General features: G+C 47.7%; 1 protein-coding gene across 4 annotated transcripts in view; it reads left to right on the top strand.

The window, feature by feature from the left end:
• LOC126545417 (dnaJ homolog subfamily C member 7-like) overlaps window positions 1-3046 on the top strand; it is a 127680-nt gene extending 124634 nt beyond the window's left edge. For all 4 annotated transcript variants that reach the window (XM_055061567.1, XM_050193288.3, XM_072285925.1 and 1 more), the window contains 2 exons: window positions 2425-2577; window positions 2663-3046. In XM_055061567.1, coding sequence (XP_054917542.1) covers window positions 2425-2577; window positions 2663-2787 — 278 coding nt within the window. In that variant the 3' untranslated portion in view covers window positions 2788-3046. The remainder of the gene's footprint in view (window positions 1-2424; window positions 2578-2662) is intronic.
• The last annotated feature ends 14490 nt before the right edge of the window (window positions 3047-17536 follow it).

Raw genomic sequence — 17536 nt, 5'->3', positions numbered from 1 at the left:
ACCCAACATATTGTGCAGCATGTGATGGGCCTGAGCAGTACCAATGCTCAGTGTGGAGACCACGTCTGACACCGTTATGCGCCTGTCCGCTAACACCATGCCCTGTACTCTAGTAATGTTTTCATTCGTGGATGTGGAGGGACGCCCACTTCGACCTTCATCCTCCACACTGCTTTCCTTCACTGAATAAGCAGCACCAGCGACCAACCGTGTGATGAGACATGACATCTTCACGACTTGTAGAATTTTTATGGATGACGGACATACTAGTCCCACGTGCCCGTTCATACCGGATAACAGCACGCACTTCCATTTGCAACCCTGTTATCAGCACACATCTGTCTGCCATTGTGATTTGTACTCGAATAACATCAGGCACGGCAGTCTGCTGCTACTTTATCTCTTCTTCAGCTCTCTGTGCATGCCTCATTCGTCCTCTGCCGATGCTCCTTCCGTCGTTGAACTTGCAATGGGCATGGATTATTATGGCAGTTGTTTGTTTTACCTGGTGTACCATCTTCTCTTTCAAAAAAAATGATGAAACTTACTTTCGGATTGTTCCTCGTATAATTGAAAGCAGCATCGCTTCGGACGTGAAGCAGGCAGGAGGATGCATAACAGGAACAAGAGGTAGCGATCGCATGGTGACGCTCAAAACTGATGCATGCACTCGCACTACAATCATGCCACTGGCAGCCAAGCTTATTTATTGAGCATGTGACGGGTAATAAGAAGAGGGAGAAGGTAAAAGGGGAAGAGCAAAAGCAGAGGACTAGGGGGAGGATGGAAGGGTCAATTTGGCAGCACCTGCCCAGATTCTAACAGCAGTCATTGTGCAGCCTTCAGCCATTGCATGGAGCTGACTGGCATGCAAACTACCATATTTATTTGATTGTAACACAATTTCTTTCTCCACATTTTTTGTTGCTTGAACTCAACCCTCGCATTACATACGAATAACAGCACACTTGACCATTTTAAAACACATTCTAAATCCCTCGGATTCTTTTTTACGTTGGCAACTAGGAGTGTACGGATAGTAGTTTTTTAGACTGAATTTAAAATGAATAGAATAGTGCCACAAGCAAATAGAATATCGAAAGTCCTTCTCAATTGTTGTGAATAATATACATACAGCCTTCTCACCAGCAATGTCAAACAATTTTCACATCGCGTTATTCGCAACACTAGAAAATCTGTTCTCAATTTTCGGAATTTCAATGTTCACAATTTTATTGTGATTCATTGGGGTTTTACTGGAAAAGCCTGGCGCCCTGAGTGACAATGTGCTCTGGTACATAATGTCAGCTGTGCAAGGGATAAAAGTTATCGTAGTTTTGCTTCAATTTCATGTTGGATCATGCACAGTCAATGACTTGAAATATCCAAAAGATATTTGAAAAATGTTCAGCTTTTCGAATAGCGACCATTTAAGTACGAATCGAATAGGGGAGTATTCAGTTCATTATTCGAAAGTTTCGTGTAATCACACACTTCTATTACCAACCTGTACCATTAGGTCTCCAATTTGTAGACAAGCCGACCATAGTCGAAACCTGTTTTTTGGTCTGATTTACACCATTTTCACTGTGCGTGTGACTGGTCGTACGATTACAGTGCTGGAGTATTCTGTGGCCTTTCACATTTTGACTCCGTTCATTTGTGACGTTATATAGACGCATTGCGTTCGGTATGATGCCTGCTTCAAGAGATGAGCAATTTTGATGGCCAAGGAGCTGGGAAACTCCACCGCAGCTCAACGGCTCGGCGTCAATGAGTAGACGATTGATGGTGGGACCAGCGGGAGGCCCTGTTTAATTACAAGGCGGATCGAAAGTGCTCTATGGACCTTGTAGGGACCTGGCACTGCCCCCGAATGAAATGGTTCTGCGTAAGATGTTGTTCATCTCAGACGAGCTCAACAGCATGGAAGATGACTTGATTCTCAGGCAATCACTTTCAAAGATAGTTTTTATTTCACAAGATTCAGCTCATCCTGGCTCAGGAGGTGTTGAAAGTTTGAAAGTTTATTTAACATAATTAACGTATACAATATCAAAGTACACACTTTTGGGACCCAACAAATTTGCATTAATATGTGCACATAAATACATAATCATACATAAATACATAAAGGACTGAATTGGAAGTGCTTTGGCACAGCCCCTGTAGCTGTGAATATGGAGTTTTATGAATAGCACGCCAAATCCGTTCTTTTGTACTCCTTTTGCATTCTTTTCTACAGCTGGCCGATTGTGTTTGCTAGCTTTGGGTCCCCTATTTCGACAACTGGCTATTATTTCTGTGGACCTGTTTTTGTTTTTCTTGTATTATGTTGTAATGCCATTTTAGACAGTGACAGTATTGTTTGAGAGTATTCACAGTTTGACAGTTAACATGGTAATGTTTTTTTCACTCCTTCAGATCGACATTCCAATGCTTCTGAGGACATGAAGCGGGAACAAGAGAAAAAGTTCAAAGAGCTTGGTGAGGCCTACAACATTCTCTCTGACCCCAAGAAGCGCATGCGTTATGATGAAGGCCGCGATTTGGAAGACATGGACAGCTTTTCTTCAGGTAGGCAAAAACCTTCTCGGCAGGCTTGACTGATCAACTTGTACTCCTGTTATTCACACTTTTTTTTTTCCTTTCACACTTTCAGATGCCAGCCCCCATGTTTTTAGGACATTCTTCGAAGCCCCTGGATTCTTCTCCACCGGTGGTAGTTCCTTCCAACATGATGCAGGGTTTGGCTTTCCAGGAGGCTTCAGTTTTCAGTTTGGATAAATCTGAAATTTTACTGCCAAGTGTGTCTGTTCATATTATTATATAAATTTACAGAATAAACTGTCTTCAGTCTCATGCATACAATACTGTTAGATGCTAAGCAATTTCTTGCCCTTTTTTTAATTCATGCACAGTCATCTTTGCAGTAAATGACAATGTTCATAAATGGTGCATGACGGTTTTGTGTGAATGTCTTCATTAGTTTTCAGACTCATTCAGATCAGTTGCCAACAGCCAATAAAAGCATTCCATCAGTGCATGTTGCAGTGTTTTGAAAGTTGTTTGCAAGAAAAGTTCTTGCTTTCTGCTCTGGTAATAGGGACAAAGGGAATTGCAAGGCCTATAAGATGATAATGTAGTATGATGATGCCTGTGCATTCATGTTTTTGGAGCAGCCGCTTTTTTGTATAGCACAGGCATCGTAGCAAGTAACAAGCCTGAACTAGGTACATAAAAACTATCTTTGATATAAATACGAGATGGACATGCAAGATTTACTTCATGTAGTCGAGGGTGTGACAGAGAGCCTAAAAGTCTGAAATATAAGTTAATGTATATTACAAGAATAAGTAGCGAAGTCACTTCGCTACATAATCAAGTGTACTGAATTATTTCAGTGATGGCCATTTCATTCTTGTGTGAATGGGGTTCCCAGAAGCGCACCGAAATGCCAATTTTGACATTTGTTGGTCTGTGACAAGATGTACACTTCGTGTACTAAGATGTATTTCAGGTACAAACAAGATATGTACTTGCTAGGCCACTAGGAGCTACCATTGCAATTGGCTTGCAAGTTCATTGAATGCTGATATTTGTGCAACATTGCTTCTCTCTTTCATTAGAGAAAAAAGGAAATTTTATGGCTTAAACTTTTTTATTGCTAGCATGCTCCATGAAGTAGTGCGCCTGTCAGAAACAGCAAAAATTTACTATCAGTTTGCTAAGTTCACTGCACTGAAAGTGGAGTGAAACGCACCAACCAATTTGCTCGAACAACATGACTCCGGTAAAAACTGGCTCGCTTTTAATCTCCAAAGGTTTATTTTAATGAAAGCATTGTAGCTGTAGCGTTTGCCTTTGGGCATTCACCATGTGTAATTGAAAGTATGATGCACGATTGTTAGATTACTTTTGACATTAGAGAACCCAAGCTGTTTAAAATTAAACCGGAGCACTCCGCTACAGCATCTCTTCCAGCCCGAAGTTTCACCTCTTAAACTGGACCTTAGGTAATGCTAGGCCCCCTCAAGGCTATTTCCCTATGTAACTGCACATGGCGAAGTACTGCACAAGGAAACTTGAAAAGTGGCAGAGAAAGAGTTCTGAAATGAATGAGGGAAAAATAATTATTTAAAAAAAGTTGTGCAGATTCTAGAGCGAAAAACGGGCACCATCCTAGTGCCAGACACTTGGTGGCTAAATCGTACAACATAAAGTAAAATATAATTCAGCATTCCATTAAAGAGGTTCTGAACCACTTTTTTATCAAATTCGAGATATGTAGACGAGGTACCTAAGTCGAGATAAGGTAAAATAGGCTATTTCAACAATGCTGCAAAAAAAATACTTCAAGGCGTTCAGCAGGAGCGAAGTTATTAGGCAGTTTCAGTTTGGCGTCCGCAGCAGCTCTGCGAACGCAGAAAACCCGCGGAGGCAACGATGCGCAGTACGCAGGAGAAGGCACGGGCTCTCGCATGCGCCCGCAGATTTCCAAAAGCTGCGTAGTGTCGGCTGCGGGCTTTGCGGGACGTTCTCGCGTATTCTTGCATGTCCACAAGAGTGCATTTTCTTGATATGGCTCTTGCCGAAGACACGCCTCTGGCTTGACTTCGTGGCGGCTGATATTGAGCTACACAGCATAGAGAATGTATGTACACAGTTTCAGGAGCTGGCATTGGTGGCGCTGAGTAGCGCACTACCGGAAAAAGTACACGGAAAAGCATGAACAGTCTCTCATAGCAAAAGGGCGAAGAGATGCCGGGATAATGAAACAGGGCATTGTGGGGGTACAACAGGTATGAAGCACCGAGAGGTATTTGGAAAGGAATAATGGTGGCGGGGCTTACTTACAGGAACGCGGTCCTATGCTTAAGGGCAGAGGTTCAGTCGAGACTAGAAGTAAATCGGATAGCTGTGAGAAGATTAGCACTACGTGCCCACGGGAAAACCACAAACGAAGCAGTACGGGGGATATGGGCTGGGCATCGTTCGAAGCACTGGAAGCTCGGAGTAAAATCCTATACGAAAATTGTCTGAGCAGGTGGGCACCTAAGGTATTTAAATACCTATACAGAAAGAGCGTTGACTCACAATGGTGGAAAAGAACTAGGAAGCTAACCAGTAAGTATGCCAGGCACGAGGACAAAGAAAGACAGAGCATTAAACGACAGGTTAAAAACGCGGAAGGTAAAAATTTGATAAATGGAAAAGAAGCATAGTGTGGAACTATATCGATACTGGAAACAGCAGATCAGGAAGGAAGCGTTTTATAACTCAAGAGGCAGTGCCCTACTCTTTGAAGCTAGGTCAGGATGTCTTAGAACGCGGAGCTATAAAAAGAAATTTAACGAAGAAGACACATGTACTGTGTGTGGTAAATATGTAGAAACAATGGAACACATACTAAAATGTGAGGTATCAATCCCGATGTCGGTGCGGCCACAGTCACGCCACAGAACACCTATACCAACTTCACGCTTCCTGAAGCCCGAGGGTTCTGAGATAACAATAGTCATGTAAATAAATATGCGGTGGAAATAAGCAAAAGGCGATTGGAGGATTGGTGGCTCAAAAGCAGAGAGGTGACATAAGGTTAAAAGGGTAGGAAGACGTATTTAAAGAAAATCGCGAATTTTGATAATACACAACACAGGTAAATAAAAATAAAAGATAAAAGGCTGAGCATGGTGGCAACTGACATCACCCCGTTTCAAAGGGGACGCTCCTACCCTCCATCCATCCATCCGGCTCCTGCGCGTGAGAGTCTGCGATCCCCTTCTCAATTTTTGCGTCGGGCAAACTATTGCCGTTTCGTGCGCGCGCGCTGCTTACGTGGGTGGCTGGTCCCCTTGCGGTGCTCCCGCTCCTCCTTGTGCTGCAAAGGCTATGACGGGACGGGGCGTGCGCACTACGCTTCGCTTCGGTACGTGTGGCACACAGTTCAGACTTGATTTTAGGTTGACACGGCGCCCACGACGCGCCAAACTTAAGGTCTCTAGGTAAAGTTTGTAATCTAGGGACCTTAGCCAAACTCGGAGGCTATCCCTCGACTTGCGGTGTGGTTCACGGTGTTTCGTACGTTTGCTGTACTCTTTGTCCACCTTTCTTGTCTCTGTGGTTTTCATTGAGCTGAGTTACTAGTTCAAGTATGAAAAACTAACTAGCCCAACAATCAACTCTTCTATAGTCTGTAGTGACGCGATTCGAGTAACTTTTGTGTGCTTTTTTTTTTAATGGTGTCCGAAGTAAAAGAAGAAAAGAACGCTGTAGAAGAAGGAACCATGTGATTAACCGCCGTTCGGTATCTCCTTTCCCTCCTATATACCCCACTCCCCGAGCCAGTGCTTTTCAATGTAGAAATTTATCAATCGTTATATATTGTTGCGTGCTGGAGACGCTTACAAAAGACTATGTACACTGTATTTATAAGAGAAGCGCAGCCAGACACCAAGATGTCAACCAGCTCGTGCCAAGCCCAGGCGCCCGTCTTCGTCTTCATTTGCCCCATGTTTTAAAAGCGCCTGTTGTATAGCAACACAACCCCCGGTGGCAAAATGACCGTCCCGGTGCCGCTAGATATCTGTGGCAAGCGGAGTTTTGGGGCTTGAGCCTGGCGACGTGGACGATATCACTGGTAGTCGGAGCGGAGGACGTTGCGAGGCTGACTGGAACGATTTCGTAGGTGATGTCAGCATATACTAAAGAACTGTCAGTGACTTGGCGAACCACGCGATATGGGCCTTTGTATAACAAGACTGGAGTTTCTCGTAAAGGCCTCTCGACGGGAAGACGTCCAAAGGAGCACTAGGGTGCCCGGCGAAAAATGCTCTTCACGGTGACAGAGGTTGTAGGGACGCTTCTGGTTGTCTTGCGACACTGATAGGCGAGTGCGTGAAAGTTATCGAGCGTAGTCGGCGCGAGCGATGGCATCACGCGCATGTTCACATGTGAGATCGGTATCGAATCGGTAGCAAGGTGTTGACCGGTAGCGTAGGTTACGGCCATACAAGAGGGAAAACGGTGAACAGCCGGCGGTGACCAGGCGAGAATTATAGGCGAAGGTAATGTACTGGGCTGTTTCACACGTAGGGGAAAACTTTTGCATCGCGATGCCTCCGACAGTAGCACGCTTCCCAACAACGCGGCCAGCGCGCGCCGCCGTAGCAGACGACGCGGTTCAAGAGTCCGGCCCTCGAGCATCTGCGCCTGCGCGAGCTGCCGCCGCCGCCTGACTCAAGCGCTCGCCGCATCGCGGTGCAATGCACTACAAGTTTTCCTGGCGGAAATAGCCTGTACGGTAGATTCATGTCCCAATTGAGGTGATCGGCTGAAACTTATTTCGCCAGCATATCTGTAAGTGTCCGGTGCAGTCGCTCGGTCAGACTGTTGGTTTGTGATGGTAGGAGTAGGTAAGCTGGCGCTGGTAGGGTGGCTAGAATGGGCCACCCTACACTCTTAGGCAAAGTTACACCCTCTGGCTTGCCCCTTCTGCCACACAACAATAATCGTGTGACGTAGGGCTCTGTGGGACTGAGCACGCCTCGCAAGGGCTTCCTTTGCTGCGACCGTGCGCCCGAAGGGGTCGCCGAACAGTTCGCGGAGTTTTTCTTTGAATATGTCCCACCTTGTTAATTCACCTTTGTGTGTTCGGTACCAGACGCGAGGGATGCTGGTCAGGTAAAAAACGACGTTCATGATCGTTCGATCCCACCTGTTATTAGTGCTGACGCGTTCATAGAGATTGATCCACTCTTCGACGTCAGTGTCGTCCAAGCCGCATAACAGACCAGGATCGCGAGCGCGGGCAAGCGTCACGACTGCAGCTGTCTGACAAATCGCAGCCGACGATGATGGGGTCTCATCGCTCGGAGGCATGGTAGCGAGCTCGATGTAGCGACCGCTGCGCGGAGCTCCGTGGCGAGGACGGGGATCGCAAACCTCCACCAAACTGTTACGTGCAGAAAGACGCATACAAAAGAGACTATTTACTCTGTATATACAACAGCAGCGCAACTAGAGACTACGATAGTAACCAGCTCGTGCCAAGCCCTAGATGCCCGTCTTCGTCTTCCTTTGCGCCATGTCTCATAAGCGCCTGTTGTATCGCAATCTATATATATATATATATATATATATATATATATATATATATATAGTTACGTGTGGAAAGACACAGATGAAAGAGGCTATTTACACTGGAGCCAGACCGCCAGGCCGACACTAGCTCGCGCCAAGGGCACAGACTCACTTCGTCGTCGTTCTCGCGGCGGCTCGTCCCTTGAGCATCGCTCGATGATATTGTAATACTACCCCACGGCGGCGAAAGCGCAGTCACCGTGCTGTTAAATATCCAAGGCGCGTGGAGAGTTGTAGGGTTTGAGTCGAGCGACGTGGACAATGTCACTGGTGGTCACAGGGGAGGACGTAGTGGGCGTGGCTGGAACGATTTCATAGGTGACATCGGTCACTTGGCGGAGCACGCGATATGGGCCTGTGTAGCAGGAAAGCAGTTTTTCACAAAGGCTAACTTTACGCGATGGTGACCAAAGCAACACGAGGGTGCCGGGCACAAAATGGACACCACGGTGACGGAGGTCGTAGCGTTGCTTCTGTTTGTCTTGAGAGACTTGTAGACGAGCGCGCGCAAGTTGGCGAGCATGGTCAGCATGGGCGATAGCATCACGGGCATAAGTGCTAGTTGAAGCTGTGGTGGACGGAAGCACAGTGTCCAGTGGTAGCGTCGGTTCACGGCCATACAAGAGGTAAAATGGCGAAAAGACAGCAGTTTCGAGACGGGAAGAGTTGTACACAAAGGTAATGTAAGGCAGAGCCTGTTCCCAGTCGCGGTGGTCGTCTGAAACGTATTTGGATAGCATATAGGGTGCGGTTCCAACGCTCAGTGAGGCCGTTCGTTTGAGGGTGGTAGGAGGTGGTAAATTTATGCTGTATTGAGCAGGCACGCATGATGTCGTCAATGACTTTGGCTAAGAACGTACGGCCACGGTCTGTTAGCAATTGATGCGGAGCGCCATGAATCAAAATGATATCATGCAGGAGGAAGTCCGCAACTGGTCGGAAGAGCGCGGGTTACGGCGTAGCGGGTCGCGTAGACCGCCGCGACTGCAACCCACTTGTTTCCTGATGTAGATTCCGGAAATGGGCCGAGAAGGTCTAAGCCGACACGATGGAAGGGTTCGGCAGGGATATCGAGCGGCTGCAGGTAATCAGCGGGGAGCTGGGAAGGCTTCTTGCGTCGTTAGCAAAGTTCACAAGCGGCGACGTAACGTCGTACGGAACGGGCAAGGCCCGACCAGAAAAAAACGGCGACGTACACGGTCATAGGTTCGAGATACGCCGAGGTGTCGTGCCGTTGGTGCGTCGTGAAGCTCTTCTAGAATGGTTGAGCGGAGGTGTTTAGGTATTACAAGTAGGAACTCAGAGCCGTCTGGGTGAAGGTTACGATGGTACAGAGTACCGTCGCGGAGGACGAAGAGGCGTAGAGCAGTATCGGCCGGAGAGTGTTCAAAACGGTCGATGAGTGCTCTGATGAAGGCGTCACGACGTTGCTCGTCGGCGAAATGAGGCAGCTGGGACATAGAGAATACGCAAGCAGCACTGGTAATACTGGAGGAGTCAGGGTCGTTAACAGGGTAACGCGACAAGCTGTCAGCGTCTTGGTGCAGGTGGACAGACTTGTAGACCACGGAATATGAAAATTCTTGTAGCCTCAAAGCCCATCGATCAAGCCGGCCTGTAGGATCTTTTATCGATGAGAGCCAGCAGAGAGCATGGTGGTCAGTGACTACGGAAAAAGGGCGACCGTAAAGGTAAGGACGGAACTTCGCAACCGCCCAGACTACAGCAAGGCATTCTCGTTCCGTAATGGAATAGTTGCGCTCCGATGGTGTGAGGAGGCGGCTCGCATAAGGAATTACGCGATCCTGGCCACGCTGACGCTGGGCTAAGACGGCACCTACGCCATGACCGCTGGCATCTGTACGCAATTCTGTAGGGGCATCAGGGTCGAAGTGGGCGAGAATGGGTGGTGAGGAGAGAAGAGTGACGAGACGAGAGAACGCGGCGGCTTCTGCAGTACCCCATGAGAATTGTACGCCTTTCTTCAAAAGATTAGTGATGGGTCTAGCAATTGCCGCAAGATCTTGAACAAAACGACGAAAGTACGAGCATAGCCCTACAAAACTTCGAACGTCTGCGGCTGTCTTCGGAACCGAAAAGTCTCGGACAGCGCGAGTTTTGTCGGGATCAGGCTGTACTCCGGAAGCGTCAACGAGGTGGCCCAGAACAGTAATTTGGCGGCGGCCGAAACTACATTTGGATGAGTTAAGTTGCAGCTTCGCCTTTCGAAATACAGCAAGTTAGACGTTAGACTGTTAGGCGCTCAAGGTGGGTGTCGAACGTGGGCGAAAAGACGATGACGTCGTCGAGGTAGCAGAGACATGTGGACCATTTGAAACCTCGGAGCAAGGAGTCCATCATACGCTCAAAGGTGGTAGGGGCGTTGCATAATCCAAACGGCATTACTATAAATTGGTATAGGCCATCAGGTGTGATGAACGCGGTTTTTTTCTCTGTCCATATCGTCAACAGCAATCTGCCAGTATCCAGAACGAAGATCAATAGAAGAGAAATAGCTGGAACCGTGGAGGCAGTAAAGGGCGTCGTCTATACGTGGGAGCGGGTAGACGTCCTTCTTAGTAATGTTGTTCAAATGACGGTAGTCTACACAGAATCCAAAGTTAAAGATAGGCATGAAAGTGCGGTTCGCAGTTATAGTAAGTATACTGTGAGGCACGGTAGCGTCATACTGTAGTGGAATGTCGGGCAGAGGAGTGACGAGGTACTCGCCATCAGGGACTGGTGGGGAAGACAAAAGTTCAATATAGGCTATTAACTTTGGCGGCAGGCGAATAAAGCCGGTGGGGCGTAGGCGGCACTGGGGTGCGTCAGAAGGTTCTGGGAGAATCGGCAACTCAAGGCTAAGGGTACTGGCAGAGCAGTCAATAAGAGCAGAATGCGCGGAGAGAAAATCGAGGCCGAGAATGAGGTCGTGGGGGCAATGAGCAAACACGGTGAAGAGGACAGGAGTGTGGCGGCCGGCGATGCTAACACGTGCCGTACGCATGCCGATGATAGGCACAGTACCGCCATCCGCAACGCGGACGACGCGTGCCGAAGCTGGCGTGAGGAGCTTGTTCAGTCGTCGTCGGAAGGCAGCACTCATAATAGAAGGATGTGCTCCTGTATTGATGAGTGCCGTGACAGGATAGCCATCAACGTCAACGTCAAGAAAGTTTTGGTTCATAGGTAACGTGAGCAGAAGATTCGAGGGCAGGGTGCACAACGCAGCTTCACCTCCAGAAGCTGCAGTGCCTAGTTTTCCGGCTGGATCCGGGAGGCGATAGGCGGCGGAGAGAAGCGACGGGGTTGGGGCGAACGAGACTGATGGCGTCTAGGTAAGGGCGAGCGGCTGTAGCGAAGGTTCGGGGCAGGAGCATCAGCTGCAGTGGGTTCATGGCGGGTGGCATAGGGAACAGAAGGTCCAAAGGTGTGGGAATAAGCGGCGGTGTATGTCCGAGGAGGTGGTGGCCATCGGTTGCGGCAATGACGAGCGACGTGGCCGATGCGACAGCAGTTGAAGCAGATCGGCCTGTCATCAGGTGTACGCCATTCCGACGGGTTGCGGCAAGATGTGGCAGAAAAGGACTGCCGGGGACGAGGAGGGCTGCTAGAGAACTGGGGAACCGTGGGTGGAGACGATGAACACACGGAGTTTAGACCCATGTTCTCAAATTCCTGTCTGACGACGGCCTGAATCATCGCAATCGTGGTTGCTGGTGGATCAGGAGGCGTCGCGGAGAAAGCTGGCGAACAGGCGGCCTCGAGTTCGCGGCGAACAATACGGGTTACGTCGTCGCAGGGGGTGGTCTGACGCGGTCGACCCTCACATGTCGACGTAGCAGCAGTGTTGGGTAGCCGCGTGATGTTCTTCTAAGGTCAGTATATCCCAAACAATGCCTGATAGTTCCTCAAAGAGTCCTGCTAAGCTAGCCTCACTCGACAGAGTTCGGATGTTAAAGGTTGCCAGGGTCAGTTTCCATTCGCGGCCTGTGCGGGTCCAGAGATTCTTAGCACCCTCTGCTGCGTTACAGGTCTGACCGCCGCCTTGGTCAGGTGCTGCGCAGCTGCTGGGGACTGAGGGCCATTGGTTGATCGAATGAGTCATTTGTGAGGGAGTGGCCGAATACTGCACCAAGGAGGCCAGTTCCTGTTCTGGTGAGGGAGTGTCTTTTGAGGGATTGTTATCGTTTAAGATAACAAACCACCCTGCTTCAGACTTGCTGTGCGAAGGCCATACGACAGAATAGCGGCTCGAAACAGTAACAACAAAAACAAACAAAGGAAAAAGGAAGAGAAGAAGAGGACTCGTCAGCACGAAGCAAGGAAAGAAGCGTCGTAGTTAAATTACCTGGCATTTCCTTTCGTCATATAACACCATTGTTCTGTCCAGAAGGCGGGCATGTAGTTTCCCGGTGATTTCATTAATACCCCGGGACCCCGGGCGGCGGTATTGAACTTATAAATGAGGTAGAACTCGCGAATTTTCCTGTCATGGTGTGAGCGAAAGCCTGATTCCAATACTATCGCATTGAAGTCATGGAAAGAGTGCCCAGGAAGGTTGACATGTTTTTATAGGGGAACGTTCGAAAGCGTTCTTGCACGTGACCTGTGGTTATTAATTCGATCCTGAAATGTGTGTCTGACCAATATACTGTTCATTACTGGTAGTATTACAGGTAGATACGCAGGTAGACAAATGTATACAGTTTCCTTTAATTCAGATAGAGAACTTGTACGCGGTACTGAATGCTATGTAGTTCTCATGTGAGGACAAACCTGGCAAAGTGATTGGTTGCAAGGCATACAGCCAGTGCCACGGCTAGGGGCTAGGGTTTACGGTTGACTTGATCAAAGTATCGCGTAAGTTTTTATTTTTCTTATGCACAACTCCGGTGATTTTTCAATGTCAACCGATGTCGATGAAATTCGCTGGGTATGTTCCTCTGAACACTTCCGTCATGTCCTCAAAAAAAAAAAAAAAAGCAGCTTTGAGGGTTGCGCAGATTTTTTACAAATGAAATTAATGAATTGGCTCGAACACCCTAGCTTGCCTCCTCCTCAGTTACAGGCCACATGGCGTATGGCGTCAGGAGTGTTCCATGCAGAGCATGCCGGGTTCATGCAGACGACAGCGACGAGAGCGTCAGAGCGTCGAGGAGTCGACGATCGTGAGCTGGTGCATGGCGTGAGAAGTTACTGTCGCGAGAAGTTAATTGCGTTTCCAACTTCCCTGTAGACGCTTAAGATATGGGAGGTAAGTGGTGTTGCGTTGTTGACTGCACGAACTTCAGCCTTCGCCATTCGCACACAAAGTCTGAGCCGATGCCGATCGCGTTCAGCCGAGGTTAAGCCTATATATATGTCACGGTCGCGTAGTTTCTGCTGCTGGCGAACTTGAGCGACTGACGTGTAGCTAATGAAGACATCAGGGTGAAGAAAACTCCTTCTGTTGTTCCGTTTTGACCATACGGATTTGAAATAAACCATTCCTCATTTCGTACAGCGCACACACAAAAATCGAGAAGCGACGACACGGAGCAGCATCGACATCGGTTCGTTGCCGTTTACGACGGAAAGCTGCCCGCCGCACTCACAGGCACTTATGGACACTTCCCTAAATTAAGTGCGACTACGAACATGGTGTATTTTTACATTGTCATGCAGACTCAATATTTAGCTTCCGAGGTGCACTGCTTGCCTCGTATCCCAAATAGGCAGCAAGCGACGTAGGCCCCTCAAAACAACCGCCTCGTTCAGCATGCCAACGGTGTCTATACTGGCATCGGCGTTTCCGCAAGAAAACTACGCGTTCTCTAAATGGACTATCATACGCGCAAAGTCCTCATCTATGTCCACTTTACGGAACATATTGTGTGCATGGAGAGAATACAAAGAATGATAAGCAGCATAACGCTCCCGTATTACGGTCTCCCGCAAGCTGTCTTCGAAGATGTGTGGTCGCTCATATCAGCGCGATTCAGAGTGATGCAACGGTGCTTACGTGCACAAAATCTACCTGTTTTGATATGTTCTGACATTAATTGACGCTACCGATGAGCAGCTAGCATTATATCTCAAGCGAACGACGAGTGGTCGCTGTACCTGCCGATGTAAACAAATGCATCGTTCGGTGCTTTGGACTGTCAGCGGCGTTCTTGCGGGATAGAAATGCGGAAAGTCGTACTCCACATCTTACAGTGAGCATGCGAAGCGCTTCCCTGAGAAGGGGCAAAACACCTAGAATCGCTAGCAGCCCGCATAAAATCAGTGGTTAGGGCTACCCTTCGTCTTCGTACGCGTGCTGCAGCACGATATGTAGCGCATGGGCGCTGGCTCTCGTGGTGGCGGGTCGAATGCGAACGGCGATTCGTGGCTATTGAATTTGTCAGAATTTAAGCAGGAGACACACGGTACGACTCGGCGTCCGATCCGACGTGCAGCGCTGCATGCTTCGGCATGCGGCAATCGACGATTCGGGGCACACGGTGCGTGCATCCAATGAGTGAGCGGCGCGTAAGCCCCGCCCATATCCAGCGCGCCCCGGCTTGTACGCTCGGAAGACTTCATATCCACGACGAGAAACGCAATATGGCTCTAATATGGCCAACTGCACCTCCGCCGCGGGTCGGCCCTGCGATGCACTCTTCGGGATCGGCCCACGTATGGGGAGTGCTTAACGCCTGCTTCACCTTCGCCACGGGTCGTCCCGGCATTGAACTATCTCCGGGATCGGCCCACTGATGGGGAGTTTTTTTTCTTACGACACAAAAATTTCCTTGGAAGGTAGATAGTTAGTTAAATGGGGTTTAATGGCGCAAAAGTGGCTAAGGCTATGCTGCGCCAAACACGAGGTGTGTGAAAATCCAGTTTATTAAGGAAAAGGCTGTGTTAATAATCTATATTTTTATGTAAAAATCCAGTGTCGTCTAGAAATTTACGGACGTCACACAATGGGACTTGCGGATCATCACCTAAAATTAGAGCAGGGTGTAAAAGTAAGTGTATAGCTGATATAATTTGTGCAAGAGTGTTCGTCTGTGCGTTTCAATCTGCATACATGTCAGTAATATGTGCATAACTGTTAGTGGCTGTTGACATTTCTCGCATGTTGGTGTGTCTTCTTTTGTAATTAAGTAATTGTGTGTGAGATGTGTGTGCCCAATGCGTAGTCGGCATAAAACTACTTCGAAGAACCGTTCCTGATGATAACATGTCTTCCACTCGCCAACTATGGGTTTCTTGAGATGTAGCTTGCTGTCGGCACAATGGTCCCGTTCGTGTTGCCATTTTAACGTTAAGGCTTTTCTAATCGCACGGATGCTATCTTTATATGGAAGTGTTGTGTTTGTTATGTCTTTGTACGCTGCCATCGATGTACATCTATCAGCTGCTTCGTTACCCGGTATCCCAACGTGGCTTGGAACCCAGCAGAAACGAATTGACCTCCCGCATCTGTAGTATTTGCCGTATTTGCCGTATACTCCTCACGACATGGCCAAAATTAGTACATGACCGGGGTAGTTGGAGAAGTATGGGAGAGGCCTTTGCCCTGCAGTGGGCGTAACCAGGCTGATGATGATGATTTGTTAAGCGCCACCATGTTTAAAATGTCTCCTCTCAGGGGGTTCACACTCAGATTTCAGATGTAGAGCCTTCAGTGTGCTTAAAGAATCTGTGTATATGCCTGCATTTTTGTGTTTATCAGCGATAATCTTTTTAACAACAACCCATATAGCGAAAACTTCGGCCGTGAAAACAGAGGCGTGTTGTGGAAATCGAATACTTTTTTCCCAATTTCCCATTACGGCCCCCACACTCACGTGTTCTTTCGTTTTAGAGCCATCAGTGTAGAATTCCATGTGATTTTGAAATTTGTCCTGAAGAGCACGGAATTCTTGTATAATGTGTTCGCGTGGGGTGTCTTTCTTCTTTAAATGTGTCAATGTCCAGTCACATAACGGTTCAAAATCGTACCACGGGGGCAAACGCTGTGGCTTTCTGGCAACCTGGAGGACTTTACGAGGAATGTCATAATCCCGAACATATTCCTCATATCGCAGGACAAGCGGCCTAATCATGTTCGGTTTATTTGTATAGTGTAGGCGTGAGTTGCACTGTGTGAGGATGTTGTAGCAAATGTGTTGCGGTGATGACTGAATCCTGAGTACGTAAGAGAAAGTGAGTAATGCTCTGCGCTGCTGTAATGAGGGTTCATTACACTCAACGTATAAACTTTGAATAGGTGACGTTCTGTAGGCACCACTGGCCAGTCGTAGTCCAAGGTTATGTACTGGATCAAGTCGTTGGATGTAGGACTGTCTGGCTGAGCCGTAAACGATGGAGCCGTAGTCTAAAAGGCTACGAAGAGACTGGTAAATACGTAAAAGACACGTTCGGTCGGAACCCCAGTGCTTATGAGATAAAACTTTGAGGATATTCAATGCTTTATTTGCCTTAATCTTTAGTGCTTTAATGTGGGCTAGGAAGTTTAGTTTTTTGTCAAAGATTACTCCCAAGAATTTATATTCTTGTTTTACCGGCAGCGCGACATCATTCAATTTTAAATCCGGGTCTAAGTACAACCCTCGCTTTTGCGAGAATAGCACTGTAACAGTTTTCTGAGTAGAGAAGCGGAAGCCATTTTTCTCAGCCCACTCCATTAGTTTATTTATTGTTATCTGGAGCTGCCTTTCACATGTTGGTAAGTTTGAGGCGCGGCACGCTATTTGCAGATCATCAACGTATATGGAGTGCATAACAGAGGTGGGAATGACTTTGTTGATAGAGTTCATTTTTGCTATAAAGAGTGTTTTTCCTGGATAAATGTGCGCGAGAGCAGTGCCTAGACGGATTTGGAATGTTCTGTTGGACATAAAATCAGCGAGACAGTTAAGCATTTTGCCACGGATTCCTAACGCGGCGACGTCACGTAAGATTCCAAATCTCCACGTGGTGTCATACGCTTTTTCTAGATCGAAGAACACCGCCAGGCAGTGCTGTTTGTGTAAGAATGCTTCACGTATTTCGTGTTCAAGTCGGACGAGGTGGTCTGTCGTTGAACACCCTTTTTTATAGCCGCACTGATGAGAATCAATGGAGTTCCGTATATCAAGCGTGAAAGTTAATCTCGCATTTACGACACTTTCATACTTGAAGAAAAGAGCGCTACGAAGACGCGGAATAAAACAGGAACATGTACGACGGACAAGACGCTTTCATATGATTTCGCCTAACAGCTTGTCAGGGCAATGGATCGAAAGCTGCTTGGGGATGTGGGCAATTTACCTGTTTTTAAAAAAAGGCACAACTATTGCGTTTTTCCAACCTTTTGGCATCATTCCTGATTCAAATACTTTGTTGAAAATTTTAAGGAGAGCATCTACGGATGCTT

The sequence above is a fragment of the Dermacentor andersoni genome, chromosome 1 (assembly GCF_023375885.2).
Source record: "Dermacentor andersoni chromosome 1, qqDerAnde1_hic_scaffold, whole genome shotgun sequence".
In the NCBI taxonomy this organism is placed as follows: domain Eukaryota; kingdom Metazoa; phylum Arthropoda; class Arachnida; order Ixodida; family Ixodidae; genus Dermacentor; species Dermacentor andersoni.
This window is presented reverse-complemented; position numbering and strand designations above follow the sequence as displayed.